At 56.5% G+C, this 26137-nt stretch overlaps 3 protein-coding genes across 24 annotated transcripts in view; all 3 read right to left on the bottom strand.

Moving 5' to 3' along the window:
• Positions 1 to 1406: 1406 nt before the first annotated feature.
• Positions 1407 to 10842, bottom strand: DOK3 (docking protein 3). 4 transcript variants are annotated; one of them, XM_010386443.2, is made up of 7 exons: positions 10317 to 10455; positions 9659 to 9979; positions 8862 to 9043; positions 7654 to 7959; positions 4563 to 4662; positions 4295 to 4467; positions 1407 to 4212 (listed from the first exon to the last, which is right to left on the bottom strand). In XM_010386443.2, the coding sequence occupies exons 2-7, from the start codon at positions 9768 to 9770 to the stop codon at positions 3535 to 3537; spliced, it is 1551 nt and encodes a 516-aa protein (XP_010384745.2). In that variant the 5' UTR covers positions 9771 to 9979; positions 10317 to 10455; the 3' UTR covers positions 1407 to 3534. The 4 variants fall into 4 exon arrangements, with proteins under 4 accessions (XP_010384745.2, XP_010384744.2, XP_010384743.2 ...); XM_010386442.2 differs by having other exon boundaries at positions 9762 to 9979; XM_010386441.2 differs by lacking the exon at positions 9659 to 9979 and having other exon boundaries at positions 10317 to 10842.
• Positions 10843 to 10973: 131 nt separating this feature from the next.
• On the bottom strand, positions 10974 to 17404 carry DDX41 (DEAD-box helicase 41). The gene is made up of 17 exons (XM_010386445.2): positions 16273 to 17404; positions 16079 to 16189; positions 15671 to 15830; positions 15502 to 15576; positions 15312 to 15372; positions 15068 to 15204; positions 14568 to 14640; positions 14298 to 14451; positions 14083 to 14219; positions 13071 to 13233; positions 12735 to 12866; positions 12403 to 12474; positions 12172 to 12268; positions 11888 to 12037; positions 11714 to 11785; positions 11489 to 11599; positions 10974 to 11324 (listed from the first exon to the last, which is right to left on the bottom strand). The coding sequence occupies exons 1-17, from the start codon at positions 16297 to 16299 to the stop codon at positions 11188 to 11190; spliced, it is 1869 nt and encodes a 622-aa protein (XP_010384747.1). The 5' UTR covers positions 16300 to 17404; the 3' UTR covers positions 10974 to 11187.
• A 1731-nt stretch (positions 17405 to 19135) lies between these two features.
• FAM193B (family with sequence similarity 193 member B) overlaps positions 19136 to 26137 on the bottom strand; it is a 35602-nt gene continuing 28600 nt past the window's right edge. For all 19 annotated transcript variants that reach the window (XM_030926809.1, XM_030926806.1, XM_030926807.1 and 16 more), the window contains 4 exons: positions 23851 to 24871; positions 23624 to 23699; positions 21347 to 21444; positions 19136 to 19518 (listed from right to left, as the gene is read on the bottom strand). In XM_030926809.1, the coding sequence (XP_030782669.1) occupies positions 21348 to 21444; positions 23624 to 23699; positions 23851 to 24871 (1194 nt within the window). In that variant the 3' untranslated portion in view covers positions 19136 to 19518; position 21347. The remainder of the gene's footprint in view (positions 19519 to 21346; positions 21445 to 23623; positions 23700 to 23850; positions 24872 to 26137) is intronic.

Raw genomic sequence — 26137 nt, 5'->3', positions numbered from 1 at the left:
TGTTCACATCTAACCGCTGCTTCCACCGTTGTCCCAGCCACTGCCATCTTGTGCCTGTGTCCCTGTAACAGTCTCCTAATGGGTATCCCTGCTTTCACCCTTGCCCCTTCCAGAGTCTTCATGAAGCAGCCAAAGTGATATTTTTAAAGCCAGAATCACACCACCATGTCACTCTGAGCTTTTAGCATTCCAGTGAGATCATATTGCACTCAAAACTAAAGTCCTTAAGACCTACAGAACATGAATAAACTGGGTCTGACTCCTACCACTCGCTCCCTCCACTCCAGCCACCCTGATCTCCTCACTCACATTTCCTCCAGCAGACCAAGCATATTCCTGCCTCAGGGCCTGTCCACTTGCCAGTTCCCCTGCTTGAAACACTTTTTTTTTTTTTTTCTTTTTTTGAGACGGAGTCTCACTCTGTCTTCCAGGCTGGAGTGCAGTGGTGTGATCTTGGCTCGTTGCAACCTCCGCCTCCCAGGTTCAAGTGATTCTTCTGCCTCTGCCTCCCGAGTAGCTGGGATTATAGGTATGAACCACCATTCCAGGATAACCACCATTCCAGGACTGGGGGTCTTGGCAGTCCTCCAGCAGAGAGGACCCCTGGCTCCCATTCCTTGGCCTCGGAAGCCTCCCAGCACAGGCAGCCCCTGGGTCGCAACTGGACCTGGACAGGGACACAGCGCCCTCTGGTGGCCAAGACTCCTGAGGCTCCAGGCCCAGGCCTCTAGAGTCCTGGTGGTTTCCAAGGACTTTCCCACAGTTCCCTTGGAATATCACAGAAATCCCTATGAAACAAAGCAGCTCAGATTTGTAATGAAGGCTGGGCACCCAGAGTCGGTTCTAGCCATGTCCCTGACTCTCTGGGTGACCTTCCGTGTGTCCTGGGATTTGTTGAGCTGCCAAAGACTGGGCTTGGGTTTGCCACTGTAGGGAGTGGGGGTGCCTGCAGCAGCACCTTGACTGCTTGCTTCTTGGCCTCAGCTTGCTAAGGCCTTACCCATCAGGAAGTGCTTGCATGAATGAGTAAGCTGAAATCTTCCTCCCCATGGCTCTAGCATCCCTCCAGGCTTTGCATTCTGTGTCCACACACATGCTGGAAGAACACCAGAGTCTCCATTCCCCCAACCCCCTTTCACCCATGGGATGTGAAGATGCCTTTTCCACATCCAGATGTCTCGTGTGCAGTGGGATTACTAAATCTGGAGCTCAGGGGGAGGTCTGCACTGAAGACAGACCTTTGGGGTCAGCACCGAGGGTCTGTGACACCTGGAGAATGACTGGCTTGCTGAGGCCAGTGGTTCCCAGCCTAGGCTGCATATTACAATCATCCGGAAACGCAGTGAGCATTGGGGCCCAGACCCCACCCACCCAGAATGATGAACTCAGAGTCCCTGCATGTGAAATGGATTTTTAAAATTGTTTATTCTCTTGGTAGGTCACTCACAGAACATGCATGGACAGTTTTACAGGCTTTCAGGAGATTCTTTGTGTAGCAGGGTTGAGCTACACTATATCTGAGCCTAGGACCCTGGGACGAACTCAGAGAAGGCAGCAGTAGAGGCTGGGAAAGACAGAGTTACAAGGTAGGAGGAAAAGCAAGTAATGGGGAGTGTTTCAAGACCCAGAGCTGAGTGCTGCTGAGAAGTCAAAGTCCCTGTTGCTTTTGGAGCAACGTTTTGGAGAATAACCTTGGTGACTCTAATTAAAGAGCCACATAATGGCATCATGGGGATGAAGGAGAGTTAATTGAGGGAAAAATAGGGGTAAGAAAGTGGAAATGAAAGTAATCAACAACTCTTTTGAAGAGTTTTTGCTGTGAAGAGGAACAGAGAAACAGGGAGGTGGCCAAAGGGGAATGTGAGGGCAAGGGTAGGTTTAAAATGTGACATTACAGAGCATGTTTAGGTGTGGCTGGAAAAGCCGCTGATAGGATGAATGGGCCCAGGAGAGAGCTCAAGTTTCCAAGCTCTGAGGTGAGAGGAGACGGGATCAGAGCATAGCTGGGGACACTGTTGCTACTGTAGGGGTAGGAAGAAGATGGATGGATGCCAGTACACTTGCAGATGCAGTGGGAGAGCCTGACCTGTTTCCCCAACATGCCTGTGAGGAGACACTGGGTAGGGACACACAGGAGATTCTGGGGAGGAGAAAAGCTGCCCCTCTAGGGCACAGGGTCTCTGGTGGCAGGGAGCGCCTGCCTTGCACTGTTAAGGATGCAGTCAGCCTGCTTAAATGGATTTCTTTGGCTATGGGCAACTGTGTGCAGGCCCAGAGGAGGTCTGAGCTCATCCAAGGCTGGGGGCTTTGCCAGACCAGTAAGATGAAAGGAGAGAGAAGGGGGGAAGGGACTATGGAGAACAGAGGGGATGGTAGGCAGAGGCCTGGAAGAGCCAGAAAAGGGTCCCTGTAGGTCAATGTGGCTAGGCAGGGGCGGTATTGGCCGTGCTAGAGGAAGTGAGCTGGAAGGAGGAGGTGGCCAGAGGATGAGGCTTGGACAGGAGAGAGCAAAAATTATGTGTCTGTCATGAAAATGAGGTTCAGGATACGCCAAGGGTGTGGGCAGCTGAGGTGGAGTTGCGGTGAGGGGCCAAGCAGCCAGACCCCTGGAGGCATGCTTGTGCGCATGGCTGGCTCCTAGGATGGCGACAGGAGCAGGAGCAGAGGAGGGAATGCAGCACGGAAGTCTTCAGGAAACTTCTCTCCCCCTGGAATGTGGGCTCCCGAACAGGACCAAGGCTGTCCTGAACACGGTCATGTTCCCCAGTGCCCGGCACTGAGTAGACACACAGCAAAACTCTCATCCTGAACACGGCCATGTCCCCCAGCGCCCGGCACTGAGTAGGCACACAGCAAAACTCTCATCTAGGATGATGCCTGATACCTCATTTGTTCTCTCTCCTTTACAGATGAGGGGACAGGCCTGGGGTTCCCAGAAGTATCTGCAAATTGTTGCAGTTTCAGCAGGGAACAAGTGTGTGGAGCGAGGGTGTCTCTGAAATCCCTTCCACCTGCTCCCCGCCCCCATTGCCTCCTCCCAGCTCAGGCCTCCGGGTCTCCAATTGGGCCCTCATGTTGCTCCTTCCAGAGTCTGACAAATAAGCCTCACAGTTCCCTCCGCCTGCCTCTTCGTGTCACTCTGGCCATGGAGGGCCACATGGAGTCCTAATGATCTCCATCCTGTCTGTCTGCTGCAGTGGATTTGAGCCCATGGGTGGCAGGTCAGGCCCAGGTCACCTGTGCCCCCTGGAACCGGCACAGGGCGCTGGTGCTGGCCGCAATGAACGTGGGCAGGGGCGTGTGCCGTGAGTGCCCCTGTTGGGAGCTGCTCTGAGCTTTATTATCTGCGAGTCTGCACACTGCATATGTGGAGGGCAGGGCAGGGCTGAGGTCCTCCACAGGCGGCCTGCCTTGTTCCTGCAGGCCAGGGTAGACACAGGCGTGTGTCCGCATGGGCCCACTATTTGCCCACCAGCCCACCCTCCTGTCCCAGGGGGAGCACCTCTCCCCTCTGGCCACCACTCTGCTGGGTGTTCAGGGCCGGTCACAAGGGGCAGGGCCCTTCCTCCGCTCACGACTCAGCAGCGTCACCAGCTTGGCCTTGAAGCCTGCCTGAGGGTCAGGGCGGCCTGTGCCCTCTGCCTCATCCAGCTCCAGCAGCCGCCGGTACTGGGCTTCCAAACTGTTGTCGTGGGCCGGGCTGGGCCAGCTCAAGTCTTCGCCGTTGTGGTAGATGGGACTGGCTGTGGGGCTGCAGCCGCCAGGGCCCTCGTGCCGCTCAGGTTCCCCGCTGTGCGGTGTGGGGCTGGCCTCCAGCACGCACAGGTTCTCATAGAGGTGCTCAGTGCGTGGGAGCCCACTGGCACGCTTGCACACTGAGGCGTAGAGCCCGGATGCCGGATCGCTGGGCTCCAGGCCTAGCAGTAGCGGCAGGCTCTGAGGTCCAGGCTCAGCCAGGCGCACCCCCCTGGAGGTGGGTGGCTCAGGTCCTGGTGGCATCTCCCGCAGCTCTCCGGGGGTATCCAGGGAGGGCAGAGAGGTGGCCCGTGGCAGGGGGCCGGGCTGGGCCCTGGCCAGCTCTGGCAGTCGCTCCCGCTGGCGGGTGATGGCCCCAGCCACAGCCCTGCACAGGTCGGGGGCACAGGGGGTGCTGAAGGCAAAGAGGCCCTCACCTGAGTCGCAGCGGCGGCCGGCTTCAAAGGAGAACACGCCCTGGGCACAGGCGACAAGGGTGGGGATTAGCAGGAGGGTCCAGGGTGTTGGCCCCCCCACCCTTCCCACCCCTGCACCTCACCTTGTCAGAGCCAAACTTGCGCAGGAAGTGGTAGGGCCAGTTGTAGAGGACCTGGGTGACCTTGGCCTCCTTCAGCTGGATGGCATCTGGGCCCAGCACCAGCAGGACCGGCCCCTTCAGCTGGCAGCGGGTGGCGGCCTCGGTCCTCTGCACCACCACGGGAAACTCGCCCACTGTGGCAGGTGGCCAGGACATCCCAGTCAGTCCCCCAAAGACCCAGCCCTGGGTGTGGGGGGCTGAGGCTGCCCTTGCACCTCCTCCGACTTACCTTCCTGCCAGGAGGAATAGATGGAGTTTTCCTCCATGGGGACCAGACCCCTCTTGGGAGACTGGGCATCTGTGGATCCTGAGGAGGCCTCCCCTGTCCCCTGGGGAATGAGTTCAAGTCAAAGGTGGGAGCACCACACTCCCATGCCCTGTCCCCTCCCTTGGGGTCAGTATCCCAGAACTCCACCACAAGCCAGGGTCCCCTTCTGAGCCTGTTCTCCCACCTGGCTCCCCACTGAGAGTGCTGGGCTGGGAAAGAGGTGCTGTGCTTGAGGGTGTCTGAGAGCTGCAGATCACTGGGGACACAAGGGGATGTCCCCTGCAGCCCCTGGGCTTGGCTGGGCCGGCTTCTGCATGTCTCTGACAGCCTAGAGCAGTATAGGGACAGGAGTGTTCTGGCTGGGACACACGTGTGAGCTGGGTGGGGAGCAGTACCCCAGGTGTCTTCTTCCATCTCACTGCAACCACCTGCTGTGACCCTGCAAGGTGCCCCCAATCTCTGCCTATGCCTCATCCCCATACCCAGGCCTTTAGCACGTCCTCCGGCTCTTTCCCACTCAGCCTGTCTACTAGGACCACCCTGCCCCATAGCAACACGGCCGGGTCAAATGCCACAGCTTCCTCAACAGGCTCCTTGCTCCTGTCAACTGCTTTTTTGAGATGGAGTCTTGCTCTGTTACCCATACTTGAGTGCAATGGCGAGATCTCAGCTCACTGCAACCTCCACCTCCCGGGTTTAAGTGATTCTCCTGCCTCAGTCTCCCAAGTGGCTGGGATTACAGGTGCCCACCACCACACCTGGCTAATTTTTTGTATTTTTAGTAGAGACAGGGTTTTGCCATATTGGGCAGGCTGGTCTCGAACTCCTGACCTCAGGTGATCCACGTGCTTCGGCTTTCCAAAGTGCTGGGATTACAGGCGTGAGCCACCATGCCTAACCTCAACTGCCGTTTTTTTTTTTTATTTTTTAAATATGATAAAATACAGAGAATATAAAATTTACTGTTTTAACCATCTTACATTTTTTTTTGTTTTTTTTGAGACACAGTCTTGCTCCGTCAGCCAGGCTGGAGTGTGGTGGCACGATCTTAGCTCACTGCAACCTCTGCCTCCCAGACTCAAGCAATTCTCCTGCCTCAGCCTCCCAAGTAATAGGTGGGATTACAGGCGTGTGCCACCACGCCCGGCTAATTTTTGTAATTTTTTTTTTAGTAGAGATGGGGTTTCACCACGTTGGCCTGGCTGGTCTCGAACTCCTGACCTCAGGTAATCCACCTGCCTCGGCCTCCCAAAGTGCTGGGATTACAGGCGTGAACCACCATGCCCGGTCCCTTTTACATCTTAAAGTGTATCACCAGTGCCTTTTTTTTTTTTTTTTTTGAGATGGACTTTCGCTCTTGTTGCCCAGGCTGGAGTGCAATGGCGCCATCTTGGCTCACCTCAACCTCCGCCTCCCAGGTTCAAGTGATTCTCCTGCCTCAGCCTCCTGAGTAGCTGGGATTACAGGCATGTACTACCACACCCAGCTAATTTTGTATTTTCAGTAGAGACGGGGTTTCTCCATGTTGAGGCTGGTCTCAAACTCCTGACCTCAGGTGATCCGCCCACCTTGGCCTCCCGAAGTGCTGGGATTATAGGCATGAGCCACCATGCCCGGCCACCAGTGCTTTTTAGTATATTCACAAGGTTGTGCAGCTGTTGCCACTATCTAGTTCCAGAACATTTCCATCATCCCACATGGAAACCCTGCACCCGTGAGCAGCCACTCCCCACTTCTCCCTTCCCCCAGCTCCTGGCCAGACTCATCTGATTTCTATCCCAACGGAGTTACCTAGTCTGTGCATCTCTTTCTTTCTTTTTTCTTTTTTTTTTTTTTGAGACGGAGTCTTGCTCTGTCTCCCAGGCTGGAGTGCAGTGGCCAGATCACAGCTCACTGCAAGCTCTGCCTCCCGGGTTCACGCCATTCTTCTGCCTCAGCCTCCCGAGTAGCTGGGACTACAGGTGCCCGCCACCTTGCCTGGCTAGTTTTGTATTTTTTAGTAGAGACGGGGTTTCACCGTGTTAGCCAGGATGGTCTCGATCTCCTGACCTCGTGATCCACCCGTCTCGGCCTCCCAAAGTGCTGGGATTACAGGCTTGAGCCACCGCGCCCGGCCTCCTTTTTTCTTTTTTTTTTTAGAGACAGGGTCTCACCACATTGCCCAGGCTGATTTTGAATTCCTAGGCTCAAGCAATCCTACCACCAAAGTGCGGGGATTACAAACGTGAGCCACCGCGCCTGGCCCATTTGTTCGTTTTTATGGCTGAGTAGTATTCTGTCTTGTGGACAGACCACGTTTTGTTTATCCATTTGTCAGCTGATGGCCATGCAGGCTGTTTCCACCTTCTGGTGGCCGTGAGTAGCGCTGCTATGGGTTTTTTTTGAGATAGGGTCTTGCTCTGTCTCCCGGGCTGGAGTGAAGTGGCACGATTACGGCTCACTGCAGCCTCGACCTCTGGGGCTCACGCGATCCTGCCGCCTCACATGTACATGTTTTGTTTGAACACCTGTTCTAGTTCTCTTGGGCACACACCTAGGAGTGGACCTGTGGGCCACATGGTAACTCTGTTTACCTCTTTGAAGAACCCCAGGCTCACTTCCTTTTGACCCATCACAGACCTTGTGGGGCTTTACAAATGTGTCTGGCTACAACCCTCCAAAGCCTTCACCTCTCACTCAGAACAGAACCACACACATGGCCTGGGGCATTTCAGCCGCTCCCCTAAGTCCCACGGGACTCCCTCTGTTCACAACTCCCCAGGCTGCCCCTGTCCTCAGACCTTTGCTCAGTGGGCTCCTGTCATTCAGGGCCCTCCTCTGAGAGGCCTTCCCTGGCCACCCTGCCTGTCGCACCCTCACTTCCTCCTGCTCCCCTGGCGGTCCATTCTCTCCACGGCGCGCGTGGCCCTCTGAGAGTCATTATAGATTTACTTTTCCCAGGATTGTAGGTGCTCGGTGGAGCTTGCTGGGTGACGGGATGTGAGTGAGCATGGAGGTGGACAAGTGGGGGCAGGTGCCCCAGCCCAACCACCCCCCTGCCCGCCGCACTCACCGGGAAGGCCAGCTGGCAGATGGGGCCCATCCAGGCCTGGCGGTGCTGCGCAGCCAGCAGGTGGCTTCGCTCGGTGGTGGTGAGCAGGAAGGCACCGGTGTCCCGGGGGCAGCTCTCACCGTCGGCCGGCAGCACCGACACACAGTCAGCCAGGCGGATGACCCGTCGCTCCCCTCGCCGGCCAGGCCCTGCCGACCTGTCACCTGCTGCTCCCAGGCCACCATCCCGGACCTCCCAGCTCTCCAGCCGTGCCACGCCCGATGGGCTTCCTGCATACAGCAGAGCCCACACCTTCCGCCAGCACTTCTGTAGGAGAGGAGGGGGAGAGCGAAGACTCTTGGGTGGCAGATTCTTCGTGCCACTCGGCTCAGCACAAGCTGCTCAGCAAACGCTCCCAGCCAGGAGCGGGCCTGTGCTCCCTAGTTTCTCAGGGTACCAGGAAGGAGGCCTTGGCTGGGCTTGGGACTGGTCAGCCCTGGGTTCAAATCCCAGCCCGCTCTTCCCGAACTGTGACCTCCACAAGCATCAGTGTCGTCTCTCAAAAGGCCACAAGAACACGAGTTGGGGCTGCTACCGGGTCATGTTTGTAAAGCATCCAGCGGCCGGGCAGACCACCAGACACTGCCATTATGTTGGCTCCCTCTCGCCCCCCAAAAGGGGCACTTGGGCCATAGGCCAAGGGCTGGGGTGGGAGGGAGGCCTCCACCTCACGCTGGTAAGGAAGGAAACATGCAAATAGCTTCAAGCAAAGGAAATCGACGGTTTATCTGCTTGGGCAGCAGCTGCAGCTGAGCTGCGGGGGTGTGGGGCCGCTGCTGCCGGGAGAGGTGACCCCCCTGCCTCGTTGCTCCCAGGACAGTGCCGCTGCAGGGAGGGGCTCCACCCTTGGGGCTCCAGCTCAGCCCCTCACCCTCCCTAGGGCCCGCAGTGGGTCAGAGGCCGTGAAGCGCTTCCCTGCTGGGAGGTTTGAGCCTTCGACCCTCTCCCGCTCCTCCCAGAGGCAGGGTCTGGCAGAGCCTGCTCAGCCCCTGCCATCTCCGGCCGAGACTCGTGCTCTGTTCCACTGCCTATACCTGGGGTGGGATCCTTCACCCCGACTCCCTTCCCAAGTCTCCCAGGTCTGCCTGGGCTGTCTGAGGCAGGGGCGGAGGCTGCATCTCCACCCACTGTTGGTCCTTGGCAGCCGCCTGGCAGCCAGGGGTCCCCACCTTGCCAAACTTGACATGCTGCTGGTAGAGGATGCCATCCTTGATAGGGGTCTCCACAGGGTCCATGGTCACGGCAGGGAGCAGGGCCGCCGCTTCAAGACCTGGGGAGACTGATGACAGGCTGGACGGGAACTCCTCCACTTCCCCTTCTGGCCACTTCCCGTCCCTCCGTCCAGAAGCAGCTGCAGGCCGGGGGGAGGGGAACCTGTCTTCAGCTCAGGGTCTGGGGGCAGTGTGTATTTCCTTCCTGGGGTTCTGGCTACCCAAGGTGCCCACACCTACCTGGAGGGAGTCCCTGGCCACCTGAAGGCAAACAGCCTGCGCCCGCACCTGGTTCAGCTGGGCACGAGTGTCTGGTGGCAGTCTGGCTCCCTGCATCATACGTTCCCGCCCTCCCCCGACCCGCCCTGGGCAGCTGTGCACCCTGGGCCTGACACTCCCTGGCCGTGCCTCCACCCGGGACCCTTCTCTAGCCAACTCCTGGCTTTCCCACTCGGCATCCCGGCTTGAGCGCCTCACCCCATCTTGCTGCTCTTTCTCCCTGAAATCTCTCTTGTGTTCACCTGCTCCTCTCCACCCCACGAGCCGCTGAACATTGCCAGCCTTGGCATCCCCCTGGGGAACACAGCCCCAGTGGGGCCCCATGCAGCACTCTCCACAACCCAAGACCACCCTGTCTCTCCCTTTCCTGGGGTGCAGCCCTGGCTCCTCAGCCCAACACTCAGGGGCTCGTGTGCTCTGGCCTCCATCTCCCCCAGGCTCATTCCCCCAGACCAGCCCCTCCAGGGCCTCCTCACCACTGTGCTGCCTGGGGTGGTGGGCCGCCCCTTCCTCCTGGAGGCCTTCCCTGACGACTACATGCTGTCCGAGAGCACAAAGGCCCTCACAGTATACACTCACGCTGGGCATCCAGTCCACATGGGATCCACACCCCTGAATGGCCCCAACCACGTGAGTGTGGGTGGCAGGTCCCAGTGGGCCCCGGAGAGGTCACATGTTATTGAAAGTGTTGCTTCCTGCTGGGGGCTCATTTTGTTGGCTTGCCTAGCAGGAGGCCAGGAGCGGGGCTGTGTGTGTATCTCTATTCTGGAACAGCCTCAGGTCATTCAGCGTCACCTCTGGGAGAGAACATGGAAGCAGGCTAAGGAATGCCGTCTGGGCATGCACTTGGCCAGGAAATATTTCCTACAGGCCTCCTAGCACCCGGCTGTGCCCACTGTGGCCCAGGCAGCCCTGAGCTCTAGCCACCTCAGACACCACATCCTTTGCATTCTCATCGCCATTTCAACAGTGAGGAAATCAGTGCTTAGAAAAATTAAGTAACTTGCCCAAGGCCACACACCAAGTGACAAATATGGCTTGAGCAACCGCCGTCCCACTGGGATGAGCATGTGGTCATACACACCAAGTACCTGGCTCATAGGAAGTGCGGCCGCCTGTGCCGTCCCTGCCTACCTCTCGCCAGATGCCGAGATCCTGCTTCATCTGCCAGCGGTCTTGTGACTGCCGTCCACGTTTCTGTGTGTGCATCTTTCTCTCTCCTCGCCCGAGAGCTTCCCAGGTAGCCATCTCCCTGGCCCATCTAGGTCCTCACAGCTCAGCAGAGCTGGGCACAGAGCAGGCTTAGGGGGAGCTTGTGGCCTGAACGGCAGTTCTATGACATCTGCTGCCTCCTCAGTCAACAGAGCAGAGGGCTTCCTACGGGTGGCTGGCGCAGGCAGGCAGTGGGTGGGGAGCCTGAGGCAAGCAGCAGCCTCCCAAGGGGCTTCAGGAGAAGCCCCTGAACCATCACACCACTGATAGGAAGAGTGAGGCCGAGAGCTATGACAGCTGGCCAGGGAGACCAGAGAATCCAAGCACTTCTCCTTGGCCTGCCAATGTGGTCCCTCCTTGAGTCATAAATTCACACAACCCAATGGAGAGATGCTGAGTCCCCAGAGGCGGGCACCAGCTCGGTGGCTCCTTCCACGCCCAAGTACCAGCGGGCCGGGTGTTGGCAGTGCTAGCAGGAGACGCCGGGGCCTTGCCTCAGAGGGGCTCCAGAGGTCAGAGGTGATGTCTGCCCAGGAACCAGGGGACGGATGAGATGAAACACAGAGGCAGGGCCAGGGCTGGGATAGAGGTTTGTGCTTTAATGGCAGCTGGGTTGAAAGGAAACAAAAATAGTAATTCTGAGGAGCACAGGGAATAGGCAGCCAGGACCAGTCTGGCCCAGCCCAGGCCAGCCGAGCTGAGATGCTGGTTCTGGCCAGGGGGCTGTTGTGTGTGTAGACTGGCGGCAATCTTGGGGACCGAGGCCCCCTGGAGAGGAGGGAAGACCGTCGGGTCAGAAGTCCATGGAGCTGTGGGCCAGGTAGTCCTTGCGGCCGATGTTGCTGACCTGCTTGGTCTGCATAGCCTCGAGTTTGGGGCAGTCGGTGATCCGATGGCCCAGGCCCCCACAGAAGGCACAGCCGCGTTCTCCTGGGGTAATGGGGACAGGGATCAGCCAAGTCAAGGGCCAGGATCCACGCCCTGGACCTCAGGCCCCGTTAGGCACCCTCGGTCCCTGTTTCATGTTTCTGACTTCCAGCACTCCCTCCTGCCACCCGCCGGCTGGGGACTCGGGGATCCCGCTCCGCAGTCACCTCCAATGTCCAGCATGGACTCGTCCCCGCAGTGCAGCACCTGCAGCACGGGCGGCACCTTCTGCCTGGCTTCCAGCAGCAGCGCTTTGAGGTCCATCAGCACTGACTCATCTGGGGGAGGAGTGGGGAAGCATCAGGGCCCATCCTGGGCCCTGTGGCCAGAACCTGGGTGGCCACAGGCAGGGACCCGGGGAATAGCTAAGGTGGCTCTGGTGACAGTCTCACCACAGGCTTTGTTGATGAAGGTAGTGGCGATGCCTGTGTTTCCCGAGCGCCCGGTGCGGCCAATCCGGTGTACTGCAGAGAGAGGGACAGAGTCTCTGGCCCACTGCTGGACACGAGGTGCCTGGCTTGGCCCTTCCCCAGCCTAGCCCACACCCTTGGGCCCCAGGCCCCTACCATAGTTCTCAATCTCCTCTGGCATGTCATAATTTATAACGTGCTGGATGGCAGGAAAGTCCAGGCCCTTGGAGGCAACGTCTGTGGCTACTAGGACATCCTTCTTGCCCTCCCGGAATGCCTCGATGGCCTTAGTCCGTTCCTCCTGGTCTGGGGAGGGTCAGGCAGACACTGTTAGAGCCACCATGGGATAGGGGAGTGGCAGGCCGACCAAGTAGGGTAAGGCGTTAGGTAAAGCGCCGCTATTACGGCAGGGTCCAAGCCAGTGCTTGCACCACCCTGACCTTTGCCCCCATGGATGGCTACGGCCTCAACCCCCTTGAGCAGCAGGTACTCGTGGATGGCGTCCACATCTGCCTTCTTCTCTGCAAAGATGAGTACCTGCCCGGAAAGACAAATTCCAGTCAGGGGCTAAATGCCTGAGCACCCACCTCATCTCCCCCGGCACTCTGTCCCCTCCAAAGCCCTGCCTGGTCCTAGGGACTCTGGCCCCAGCCTGGCCTGGCTGCACTCACAGGTGGGGGTGTCTTCTGCAGGCACTCGAGCAGGTACACCATCTTGGCCTCCTCCTTCACGTATTCTACCTCCTGCCACCACAAGGTGATCTTAAGGTTAGGTTTACCCGCCATAGCCCTGCCATAGCCCGTCATCTGGACCATGAGGTGACCAGAAGCCTCTGGCCGCCAAGGGCTGGGTGTCCTAAAAATTTCCCTGGTTAAGGGTCAGGGGCTTTGAATGAAACCCCCAGTTCCCACAAGGTGGACCCCCAGCTCCAATCAGCTTCAGGGAGCCTTATCAGATCCAGCCCCCACAGGTGAGAGACTGCCCATCAGGAGCGCCTGCCCACCTGGATGACATCCAGGCTAGCAGCCCCAGCGCGCCCCACGTTGATGGTGACAGGCTTTACAAGGGCACTCTTAGCAAAGTTCTGAATCTTCTTCGGCATGGTGGCACTGAAGAGCAGGGTCTGTCGCTGGCCCTGAGGAAGCGGGGGGGTTGCGACCAAGGGCACGCAGGGCTGGGCTGAGGGGCATGGGGTCTGAGGAAGCTGAGCAACTGAGACACAGCCCACGAAGTATGAGCAGTGGGTGGTGTGGTCAGGGGCGTGGGGTCTCCACAGTTTGATGTGGTGTGCGGTGGTGGGGTGGTATAGGGGTGCCCTGGCTGGGCAGGGGGCAGGCACCTTGAAGTAGGAGAAGATGGTGCGGATGTCGCCCTCGAAGCCCATGTCGATCATGCGGTCAGCCTCATCCAGGGCCAGGTAGCGGCAGATGTCTAGGCTGACCATCTTCTTCTGCAGCAAATCCATGAGGCGCCCTGGGGTGGCCACCATCATGTGTACACCGCTGGGGACCAAGCAGAGACCCTGAGGTTGGCGCCACTGGCCTAGCACCTACCTAGAGGCAAGCAGACACCCTGAATCTGTTCTGCTGTCTGTCCTCCTTCCTATTTCTTTGTCCCCTTCTCATCGTTCCCACCACCTGCCCCATGTATAGCACACAACTCTCTCCCAAGGCGCTGCAGCCATCTTCACCACCGCTCAGCCTGGCACGCCCTTCCCCCTTCTCCTGGGTCAGTCCTCTCACCCAGAAGCGCTGTCCTGAAGCTCCAGAGGCTTTACTCGGGGCTCACTTTCCTGGTCCACTGGCTTCACCTTTTCTGTGCCCACATCTCCCTAAGACTCAGAAGTCCATAGAGAAAGGCCTCTGGGATGGGGTCTGGCCCATCTGTAAACAGAGGGCCTGGTCCAGGGCCTCTGGCAGCCTGCAGAGGACTGCATAGCATGGAAAGGACACAGGTGCCGCTGGGATCCAGCCCTACCCCAGTGCCTCAACCTCCTTTACTGACCACCGAATGACCCTGATATTCCTGGGCTGTCCACCTCTGTGCTTTCAGCCTGGACTGCTCCTCTCCCAAATTCAAACGTCACCTTCCCTGCAAAGCCTTCTCTGAGCTCCCACCTCCTAGATGTCCCCAGCAAGGTGGGCCATTCCATCTGCTGTGCTCCCACGGTACCGGGCCATATCCCTCTGTCCTCCCCGAACTGACCTCCCCATTAGACTGGGAGCTCCTTGAGGGTTGGACTCACAGCAGCCCTCTGTGAAGATCTGTGGAGTGGCTAAGGTAAAGCGTCCTTTAGCTTTTCCACGGACTCGCAGGTGGCAGAGGTGGGGGCAGGGAGCGCCAGCACTCACTGTCGGATGGTCTCCATCTGCTCCTTCACGGACATGCCCCCAATGCAGAGCGCACAACGCAGGAGTGGTGAGCTGTCCTCCTGCAGCAGGCGGCAGTAGTACTCCAGGATGCCATGGGTCTGCCGGGCCAGCTCCCGCTGCAGGCAGAGGGACAAAGGCTGGTACCAGATGGCAGCCCCAGTCTCTGGCCTGCCCTCCAGGCCAGCCTGTCTTACCGAGGGGCATATGATGAGTCCGTAGGGTCCCTCGCGCTTTGAGAAGGGTAACCTCTTCTCTTGTTCCAGGCAGAACATGATGACAGGCAACGTGAACACCAGTGTCTTGCCTGAACCCGTGAAGGCGATGCCTATCATGTCACGGCCAGATAGACTGTTGGGAGAGGATGACCCGAAAGCCAATTTCAACAGAAGATGAAGGACACCTAGCCATTGCTCCTCCCTGTTCCCGCCCTCCTCAAGGAGCCCAGGTCCACGGTCCGCACTCACATGGTGGGGATGCCCTGGATCTGAATGGGTGTTGGGTGGTGGATGCCTTTCTTCTTCAGGCCTCTCAGGATGGCTACGAAAACCAACGGACACCGTCCTTGTGACTCACAGGTACTTTCTCAGAGCCCCAAAGCCTGTAAAACTGGCACTACCCCTACAAGTTGCAGATGATGAAACTGAGGCTCAGAGCAACAGAGAGAGAGGGAGGAAAAAAAAAAGCAAAAAAGAGACTTGTCCAAGGCCCACGGGCTAGGTGCAACCAGGACTTGTACCCAGTGTCTATGCCCAATGACACTTTCCTCCTGAAACTTTATAACAGCAGAGAACAATGAACATGTACAGCTGGGGCAACAAGGAACCTAAAGAAACTTCTCCTCAAATCCCTCCAGCCCCAGTGACTGGATCCAATGCAGATGTGGCTGAACTCAGGGTGGGCTCGGACATAACCTCACAGGCATTTGATTATAAAAGTGTGGTATCTCTCTCCAGTCCCTGACTACCTGCAGGAAACTTCATTTCCTTGAAGCTCTTGATGGGTGGTGGGATACCGTCTCCCTCCACCAGGATGTGGTATTTCTTCCGCACGCGCTCATGTCGCTCTTCAGACATGCTCAGGACATAACGGGGCGGAGTCCAGCTGTGGATGGGTAGCAGGGATCAAGAGAGCTCTGGGAACAGCTGGCCTGGGAGCAACCCTGCATGTCCCATCTTAAGCAAGGGCAACTGCAGACTGTACAAACATACCTGGTTTTGATGGGGTCATCATATGTGATGCCCTTGGCCATCTCCTTCACTGACATCAATGCTGAGGAGAAAGACATGGCTCAGGGCTGGCTCCTACTTCTGAGAAGCCAGATCCCTTGAGATATAACATGCCTGGGGCTGGGAGGAGGAGACTCAGTCTACCTCCTCACTATCCTGGCTACAACCATACCTCGGCCCTCAGCCACACTCTCCAGGATCTTCTCTTCTTCCTTCAGCTGCTTCTCCTTGGCAGACTCTTTGCGAGCTGAGAAAAGAAGTGGAAGATGTCAGACAGATACCAACACGGTGCGCCAGGCTCGGCTTCTCCTTTCCCGCCCCGGCAGTGCTGCCCAGCCCACCTTCAGCCTTCTCTTTAAGGTGCTGGTGCTGATCCAGGAGGCTGACGTTGGACTGAGGGCCTAGCGGGATGTCGTCCTCATCTCCCCGGGGTTCACTACCGCTGTCCTGCTGCTCTTCCTCCGCAGCTCCCTTGCGTCTTCGCTGCAGCAGCTTCTGGAGCTGAGGTTCCACCCGGGACCCACAGACAGAATGGGAATGGGGTCCACAGGGCCAGCGTCAGGATTCTGCCTTTGGGACAAGGATCCTGTGCCCGAGGCGCAGAACCGCCCTACCCCTCAGATCAGGCCGTCAGTCCTTCGTTTGTCTGGGGGCCGCGCCCCGGTGTACTGAAGCTCACTCCTCAGACTGCCCTCCTTCCTGCGACCGGCGGTTACGGCCCCATCCCTCCCCGGACGCGGGCCCCTCACCAGTAGCTGCCGGCGCTGCCGTAACGGCACATAGGGCACGTAGTCCTCGTCGTCCTCATCCTCCGCCTCGGAGCGGCTTCCTCCGGCAGGCACCTCGTCGGTGCGAGCCCGCTGCAAGCACACGTGAGTCAGGCACGGCCTGCTCCCTTCTTCACGCCCGCTCTCACCCGCGAGGAGCCTCGCCTCTCTCCTACCTTCCGTTCGGGTTCCGACTCCTCCATTCTTTGCTGCACGCATGCGCGCCACGGGGAAACCCCGCCTCATCTTTGCGTGGGACCCAATCCGATGTGAAGAAGCGAACGTCGGCGCCTAGCAACGACCTCGGAGTTCCGGATCGCGCAGAGGGACAAATTTGCTCCGGAGCTGCTATCGCACGGCGAAGCGTCGACGCTTTCATGGGTGGTTACGCGACAGTTGCCAGGACCGAGGGCGAAACCGGCCGCAAGGCATTGTGGGACACTGGAGGACTTGGAGCATGCGCTAAAAGACTCAACCCAGGCCCACTGGAAGAGGAAAACGCACGCAGCGGAGACAGCTGATCCGCAGTCGGGCCGGGCCGCCGGGTGCCCAACCTCTCTTGGGCACGCCCCTACCGGCGGACAGTGCGTCCTCTCGGGCCGGGAGCTCTGGGCAGAGTCCGCGTTGGCCGTCTGCGCTTCCATCCCTGCCAGGGCCGCCGGGGTTGCGGGATAAACTGCTCCACACACCCTGCCGCCCTGACTGCGCCTGTGTGACACCTACGTTCAGTGGTGGGGGACGCATCAGATACGGATGGCAGTGGTTTTGAACTGGGAGGCCCTGTATAAATGTAAACGGTTATTACTGTAAATGCCCTAACAGAGCTGCCTGGGGGGCGCTTCCAGGGAAGCGTGGGAATCTCAGGCTGGGAGAGGAGAGGCGTCCTGGGCCAGGGCGCTGCAGGACTACAGGCCTGGCGATGTGCAAGTACACAGATTCACCAGGCAACAGCATTGCGGCTAGGGTGGGATGGGGAAGCCAGAGCTAAGGCCAGAAAAGGAGATTGCGACCAGGGCATACCTGCTGTGACTCTCAGAGTAAGTGGTTTCAACTTTATTAGAGACTTCTGAGGAGGAATGACTTGGTCAGCTCTGCTTTCTTTCCTTCAAGAGTGTGTGCTGGGCATTGGCACTGCGCTCAAGCAGATGATAATCAAGACACATACCTGGTGTGCGAGGAGCTTATGGATTAGTTGACACTAGAAATATAGACAGATAACTGGTCTTGAAGTTAAAGATTCTGGGGGCCGGGCGCGGTGGCTCACGCTTGTAATCCCAACACTTTGGGAGGCCGAGGTGGGCGGATCACGAGGTCAGGAGATCCAGACCATCCTGGCTAACACGGTGAAACCCCGTCTCTACTAAAAATAAAAATATTAGCCGGGCGTGGTGGCGGCGCCAGTGGTCCCAGCTACTCGGGAGGCTGAGGCAGGAGAATGGCGTGAACCCGGGAGGCGGAGCTTGCAGTGAGCCGAGATGGCGCCACTGCACTCCAGCCTGGACGACAGAGCCAGACTCCATCTTAAAACAAACAAACAAAAAAACCTAAGACAAGGTACCGCTTTTGGAAGTGTCATAGTTTTCATAGTACAATGGCCTCTTAGCTGGGATGTGAAGGATACACAGGAATTCATGACAAACGGGGAAAATTAAAGGAGGAGGAAAATATGTGAAAGTTGGGAGACCTGCGGTTGTGAGACCTTACTGCAGAGGAAGGTCATCCAGCATGGCTGGAACAAGTACTGGAGTCAGGGGCCCAGGCACGAAGGTCCCAAATGCCACAGAAGTCTGTTTCCATAGGTAGATGGGCTGCTTGATCAGACCTGCAAATTTTGAATGAAGCAGAATTTTAGGTAGTGTTGCCAATTCAACTGCAGGGCAGAAGTGTAGTACAAGAGCCCATGGGGAGGGGAACACAGCCAATAAATTTACAGAGAAAGGTTTCACAGGGATTTCACAGCGTCCACATTTCCCTTGGGGATTGGGAAAGGCCAGGGACCAGGAACCAGGAATTGTGAGTCTGTGGGCACTGCTGTTCTTTTCTTTAGTAAAGAAAGCTTAGGCTGGGCACAGTGGCTTGTTCCTGTAATCCCAGCTCTCTGGAAGGCCAAGGCAGGAGGATCACTTGAAGCCAGGAGTTTGAGGCCAGCTTGGACAACATAGCAAGACCCCCCATCTCTATAAAAAAAAAAAAAAAAAAAAGAAGCTAGTGCTTACTGCCAGTCCCTTGGTAGGTCTCAACCTGGGAAGGATAGAGGAGGATACATGGTTTCTGATCCTGCTCACAACACCCAAATACATGACTCTTAGTGACCCTGTTAGCTCCCCATGTAAACTTGAGTTGGTTTTAGGAGCAGAAACTAAATTTTGGGGCATGGAGTTTAGACACAAGTGTGTGAGGGGCATTTTGGGCAAACTCATTATATTAAAATCCAAATTTACAAATCATCCATTTCGGGGGATGAGGTAGTTTGCTTGACTTTACATAAGAGTTCATTATCCTCTTAACTCTCAAGTCCTCAGCTACATGTCCCACCCCCACTGGAAAATCAGATCTAATTTATAAAAAGAAACTCAATTTACCCCCAACTTCCCATGACTGTGTGAAGTCAGTGTGAGCGGCCTTGATGGCCCAGGCTACAGATCCATGAAGGCCTCAGGGTCTTTCCTAGACCTCTTCTGACATCCAGATGCACAGAGACCAACTTCAACCCCTCCAACTCACCCATCTTGCAAAGAGGGAAACAAGAAAGAGTGGGGAAGGGGCTGCCCTAGGCTCACATTCCAGAGACCTCCCAACAGGAGAAAAGGGCATAGATGCCAGAGTCATACCAGTCTGTGCTCGAGCCAAATCGGCCAGACTGATTTCAGCTGAGTCACTTTCCTATCGGCTTCAGTTTCCTCACCTGTAAAACGGGACAGCAGTACCAAACTGCTGATGCATGGCACATGCTAGGGTTAGTGACTAGGAGAGCCCATGCTTCTGAGCACACCCTCAACTCCCTCCCCGCCCAGACCCGCAAATCACCAACATGCCAACTCTGTGTCCAAATGTTGCTTTATCTTTCGGCATGAAAGATCTTCACAGTATCAAAAGTAAAGAATTGGAAAAAAATAAAATAAAAACAAAAAAACCAAACACAAAGAGAGCAGTGTTGGGCTAGCAGTACCATCAGCCCCGGCCCTTAGGCCAGCCCAGTCCACGGGCTCTGAGTGTGGAGGCTGCGTAGCACCAGGAAGCGGCTCTGCTGAGGTCAAGGGGCCCCAGCACAGTGTGGCATCCGTTCAGCTTTTGGTTGGTCCAGGATGGTGGGGAGCAGAGAAGGTCTTGGGCGGGTAGGTGGGGCACACGGAAAAATTGTAGGCCTTCAGCTGGCAGTCGGGGCCTCAGGACGCCCTGAAGAAGCTCAGCCTGGGCAGGGCCTGAGAAAGAAAAAAAGAGCAGAATCACAGTAAGCGACGGCCCATGCTCCAGCCTCCCCATGCCATTTAGGTACCCATGGGTCTCTGGTAGCAGAAACTGCTGGCTATTTTTGTTCCCTGGGCTGAAAATGTTGAACAGATTCCCTGAATCACCTGTAGCAGAGGAGGCAGGTTAATGGGTTGGGAGACAAAGCCCCAGTCCTGGGATCCTGACAAGGTGTGGGATAATCCTTGAATAGATCCAGCCTTTGGCACTCGCTGTCCATCAGCAGGGGCCAGGAGGCCAGCTGTGCAGCTGTGCTCCTGCCTCTGACTCTAGGTACACAGCCCGGGGGAGGGTGAAGAAGGTCAAAGGAGAGCACTTACTAGGGGGTGGGGAGAGGGGCATCTACTATCTTGGAAAAGAGGCCAGACCAGGTGAAAAAGGGTCAAGAGGAGGGAGTGGAAGGAGACAATTGTGTTTGATTTCTCGGATGACAGAACTGGGCTTGTGGGAGGAGACGCGATCTCTTTTCTCTCAGTAGGGATAACAGAGGAAGTGCCTGGGGTTCCTGCTACTCCTGGTTCCCATGGAGGTGGAGAAGAGAGGCGGGATGGCACCTTGGATCTGGAAGATGCTTCTGGGGCTTGTGGGCATCTCAGTTTGGCAAAGGGGGCTGCTCCGAGCAGAGGAGGACTAAAGTGAGCATAAAGAAGACGGTCTGGACTCTGGGGTAGCACAAGGGTCATAGGGAGTCCTAGCTCTGAAGGCTGTCCTGGCTGCAGGCTCTCTGAGCTGCCCCTGGGGAGCTGAGGGTCCAGGAAGTTTGCTGCTTAGGCCCAGAGAGGAGCTGGCCTGGCACTGGAAAGAGGAGAAAGACAGGTGGGGCCATCATAGGAGAAGCGAGTTGTTTGTGAGCTCAGTCTGCCTGCCCCCTCAGACTGCCTTCCATAGTCTCCAGGACAGCTATGTGGTTGCCAGCCGGAAAAGGCCTGACCCCAGGGACGCAGCTGAGGATTGAGATACGAAACTGCAGAGCCACTCAGCCCCCAGCCCAGCCTAAGGCCTGCCTGCTAGCTGCCCTTCTCTTCATCAGTAGGGTTCCAGGCCCAGTGCCTTCTCCAGTTTTCTGTTCCCAGTCCAGATCATCATCTGGTACATCATTGTTTCAGACAAAAGGACCTGTGTGGGTGGCTGGGAGAGGATTCCAAAGCCATTTGGCACCCAGGTCTCTTTTTATAGGAGGCAATGTGGCTACCAATATCCTCATGGAACTTGTCCTGCTTTGGGGAGCTGCCATCAACTCCTCCGTGCCTAAATGACCTACAAGCCTTTGGCCCAGCCCATCTGCACCCCCACGATGTTCACTCAGGGCTGGCCCCTTCTTACACTGCTTCAGCTAGGAAGCACCTTGGTAGCCTACACTGAGGAGCCCAGGGCAGGAAGTGGGACTTGACACAAGGACTGATAACATCAGGGGTGAGGACAGCCCCCATGGGTCTGATGGCTATCTGGGCACTTTTGAAAGCAGCTGTTAAGACCCTGCTGGTGATGCCCTAGGAGATGCCAGTCCAGGAAGGGGACCTTCAGGAGCATGGGCAGGAGGGCCCAGGGAGGAGTAATAGGAGAACAGAGGCCTACAGGTGAGTGGCTGTAAGAGGAGATGGGGCCTAGATCTTTGGAGGCTGTAGCCAACTGTGCCATTGCTGTGGAGGTGCAGACAGGCCAGGGCTCCCACGCCCAAAGCCCAACTCCCTATGCCCCAGAGCACAGAATGGTCTGGCGGGGGTATAGAATGTGGCCAAGCACAGGGAGAGGCAGTGGATGTAATTCTTGGGGTCTCTGTACCTCACTGAGCTGTGCTGGGAGTGGTTTTCTTGAGGCTGAAGTTGGTCCAGTTCACAGCAACTTTCTGACGAGTCTGCTTTGCAGAATCCAAACAGAACCTATTGGGTTTGGGGGACACAGGAGAAGCACAATCAGAGGTTCCTTCTCTTCCTCACTGGACTCCTAAGGTACCATGTCCCCATCACTAAGAAACCAGGTTCTCTACACAACCTCTTTGGCTCTCAGGTGTTAGTGTTTAGCAGGCATAGGAGCTTTGCTGGCTTGTTGGCTTCTGGACTGGGTCCAGGGGACAACGTATGAAGACAGTGAAACTGCCTTGGGATTCTACTTCCTTCCTCATCTGGTATTTGACTCTCTAGCTCTGCTGGGCTGGCTTCCATCATTCCCTTAAGTACAGTCGTCCCTCTGAATCTGCTGGGGATTAGTTACCCAGATATCGAAATCTGCAGATGCACAAGTCCCTTATATAAAAAATGGTGTAGTACTTGCATATAACCTGCACGGCTCTTCCCATATACTTTTTTTTTTTTTTTTTGAGACGGAGTCTTGCTCTGTCGCCCGGGCTGGGGTGCAGTGGCCGGATCTCAGCTCACTGCAAGCTCCGCCTCCCGGGTTTACACCATTCTCCTGCCTCAGCCTCCGGAGTAGCTGGGACTACAGGCGCCCGCCACTTCGCCTGGCTAGTTTTTTGTATTTTTAGTAGAGACGGGGTTTCACCGTGTTAGCCAGGATGGTCTCGATCTCCTGACCTCGTGATCCGCCCGTATCGGCCTCCCAAAGTGCTGGGATTACAGGCTTGAGCCACCGCGCCCGGCCCCCATATACTTTTATTATTATTATTATTATTATTTTTTAATAAGAGATGGGGTCTCACTATATTGCCCAGGCTGGTCTTGAACTTCTGAGGTCAAGCGATCCTCCCACCTTGGCCTTCGGAAGTGCTGGGATTACAGGCGGGAGCCACTGTGCCTGGCCTTCCCATATCTTTAAATCATCTCTAGATTACTTAAAATACCTAATACAATGTAAATGCTATGTAGTTATATTTTTATTTTTATTTATTTATTTTTGAGACAGAGTCTTACTCTGTTACCCAGGCTGAAGTGCAATGGAACTATCTTGGCTCACTGCAACCTCTGACTCCCAGGTTCAAGCGATTCTCTTGCCTCAGCTTCCCAAGTAGCTGGGATTACAGGCACCGCCACCATGCCTGGCTAATTTTTGGATTTTTATTAGAGACAGGGTTTCACCATGTTGGCCAGGCTGGTCTTGAACTCCTGACCTCAGGTACCTCAAGTGATCTGCCCCCTCTTGGCCTCCCAAAGTGCTGAGATTACAGGCATGAGCCAACGCCTGTAAAAATACATATTTTTTTGAGACAAAGTCTCGCTCTGTGGCCCAATCTCAGCTCGCTGCAGCCTCTGCCTCCCAGGTTCCAGCGATTCTCCTGCCTCAGCCTCCTGAGTAGCTGGGATTACAGGCACGTGCCACCATGCCTGCCTAATTTTTGTATTTTCAGTAAAGACAGGGTTTCACCAAGTTGACCAGGCTTGAACTCCTGACCTCAGGTGATCTGCCCCGCCTCGGCCTCCCAAAGTGCTAGAATAAGAAGCATGACCCACCATGCCTGGCTAAAAATACTAATTTTTAAACATTTTGCATTATTTAGTAATGTATTGCTATTTTTTTTCCTGAATATTTTCGATTACAGATATGGAGGGTGACTGTATGCTGTGTTTCTTTCACCCTAATCTTCTGTACTCACTGCCCCCCTTGGCATGAATACCTTTTCATCTTGTCTGCCCAACTCATTCTTACTCTTCGGGTTTCAACTTGGTTACCACCTCTCCTGGGAAGGCCTCCTGGCCAGCCCCCACCCCTTCTATCCTCCCCAACCCTATGCCATGTATCAGTAGGCTGCATGTTCATGGCCATCTAGACTCCTGGTCCAGACTGCTTCACTGACCTCAGCCCAGGCAAAGCAGAGAATGTGCAAGTGAAGACATAATAAAGTGAACATAGCTGGAAAAAGCCCTGGTTCTGGGGGCGTGACATGCCTCCTCCTGTCTCTCTTGCACATTCCTAGATGTGCCATCCTGCCCAGTTGCTCCATGGATTTTCAGCAGGCAGGCTGGTGGGAGAGGGCCTGGCGGGGGGGGCGGTGAGCCTCCCCAAGGGGTCAGGGCCAAGGGAGCAGGCCTTTTTGAGGCTTGAGGCACAACACGGGGCTTGACCTGGAGTCCTCCACAAGTGGGAGAGCAGGCAGCCCACACCTACCTCTTAAAGTACTCCACCTCTCGGTCAGTCTCATCCATCTCCACCCCGTCCATGTCCTTGGGCAGGAACACATCGTCTAGGAAGACACAGCCAGGAGGGCTCAGTGCCCATGGCCAGGCCTCTGGGGTTATGCTCTGGGGGCAGCACTGCCTACACACAAAGGCTGCCCCTCCACCCCGTGGCCTGGCTGGGGTAGGGGTCAGCCGCTCGGTTCCTGGTGCACTCACCCAAGGAGGAGGCTGGCTTCTCCTGCTTGTTGCGGCTCCGGCGGCTGCGGCCCTTGCCCTGGGGCAAGCTCTGTGGCCTTGCTGGGCCTGGAGGCTGCACAGACTCCTGTTCCTGAGGCCGTGCCTTGGCCTCACCTGGCCAGTTTCGCCAGGAGCTGCCCTTCTCCTTCTCAGTTTTGGGGCTGCCAGCCCAACCTGGTCCTTGCCGGCTCCCCCGGCTCCCCTCTCCAGCCTCGGAACAGCTGCCTACTTTGGGAGGCTCTAGGACCTTGCCTGGCTGCTTGGGGCCAGCAACCTGGCCCTTGGCACTGGGAACCTCTAGGCTGGCTGGGGGCCGGGGGGCTGGGCTTGCCTCGCTCTTCTTGGCCTGACTGCCCTGCCTCTTGCCCTTCCGCGGCTTCCCACCTGAGGACACAGGCTCAGGCAGCTCCTGCTTGCAACTGGGAACTTCCTTTGAGCTTGGCTCCTCGGAGCTGGGGTAGCCCGGCTTGGGTGTCTTGACCCAGATCACCCGGGACAGGTTGGGCACGGTGTTCAGTCTCCTCACAAGCCCGTTCTCGGGAGCGATACCGGGAGGGGGCCCCCTCACCTCTGTCCATGGTGGGTGGGGGCCTCTCATTTCTGCCCATGGTGGGGCTGGCTCGCCTGGAGCTTGTAACGTGTGGTTCTGAGGGGAGCCCAAAGTCAAAGGGGACAGGTCAAGATTGATGTCAGGCTGCTGCTCTGAGGAGCCACTGAGGTTTGATGGGGGCAGACTCTGAGGCTCGGGTTCAGCAGCCCCCTCCTTAGAGAAGCCATTGCTGTCCATGCTGAGCTCACACACACTAAAGCTGGCACGGATGGAGTCTTTGACAGTGTTTTTGATCTCCTGCAGACGGCTGCTCAGGAAGCTGTTGACCCGATCCAGTTCCCGGTCGGGCCACTCCAAGAGCCTCTCCCTGGCAGGCCTTTGCTCCCGGCTTCCAGAAACACGATTCGCCTGCTTTAGAGCTTCTGCTGCCAACTGGGCCTTCTCCTTTTCCTGCCAAGACAAGAGGCAGTTTTAGCAGGGGCTGTCAACTGCCAGGCACAATGTGATACCTGACCCATCAGCCTGGGGCCCAGCTTTGCCACTAACTTGCTGGAGGCAAAGCCTTAAAATCCTAGCCTGCTTACCCACCCTGCAGGAGTGACAGCAAACTGCAGCCAGACAGGTGCATGTCCTGGGGGCAGGGGTACAGTCATACCCACAGAGGGTAGGGTTTTTACAGCTTGTTCACCCAGAGCCCTAGTCTCAGTGGACTCATCTGCAAAATGGGGACAATAATTTCGGAGTAGAGCCAAAGTGGGGATGCATGTGAAGAAGACCACTACTAGAGAGGCATTCTCTCTACCCCTGCGCTTGGTAGGGAAAAAGCCATGCCATCACGGGGTCTTACAGCAGGCAGGTGTGGGGGTAGATGAGATTGCTCTGGTTGGGGGGACATGTACCTTCCTGATACTATATCTGGGTATTACTAAAGAGGACGGTGTTCCCATAGAAAGGCCAATTGCTACACACTTGGTCTCAAGTAATCAAGGCCACATCTAGAGTGTGCCCAATGGCATGCCATGGACAACCACACTGGCCTACACAGCCAAGATGTGAGAGCTGCTCCTTTGCGCAGGTGAGGCCTGGAAGGCTCAGAGAGGCCAAGCCCTGCTGGTTGGCTTTGATAGACCTGGACCTAGGGAATCAAAATGAAAGTCTATGGGGTCTGAGTCACCCCAACCTCTCCATCCCACGTCAAGGCCAACGACGCCTTTAGAGGGAGACAGGAGGCAGATACCAAAACCCTCGGGAAGGAGGTGGCTGTGGTGTGCCTGGCACCATTGATTCCCACTGTCTCCTGTACTTCCAGCTGATTTGGGAATGGAGGAAGAGAAACATGAACAGGCAGCTGGTGAGAGAAACCAGGGCTTGCTACCACCTCAGAGTCAATGTAAAGAGGGTGACCCTGCAACCCACCAGGCAGGCACTTGTCTTTTGTGAATCCTGGCTCCTACAGTCAATTGTTCTGTGGGACCTTGGACAAATCACTTATTCTCTCTGAACCTTACTTTCCCTATTTGTAAGTTAGGAGGAAGAGGTATCTCTATATTCCAGGGTCATAATGAGGACAGCTGAGAGTCTGTCTGGGGTCCTTTCCCATGTGCAAAGGTGGGGCTGGGCTTTATGGCCCGCAGGGAGCAGCTTTTCTAGCTGTGGGTAGGGCTCAGAGGCCTTGGGTTGGACCAACGAGGACCAAGGGCCCTTCACTTCGCTCCC

This window comes from Rhinopithecus roxellana, chromosome 3 (genome assembly GCF_007565055.1).
Source record: "Rhinopithecus roxellana isolate Shanxi Qingling chromosome 3, ASM756505v1, whole genome shotgun sequence".
NCBI classification, from domain to species: domain Eukaryota; kingdom Metazoa; phylum Chordata; class Mammalia; order Primates; family Cercopithecidae; genus Rhinopithecus; species Rhinopithecus roxellana.
This window is presented reverse-complemented; position numbering and strand designations above follow the sequence as displayed.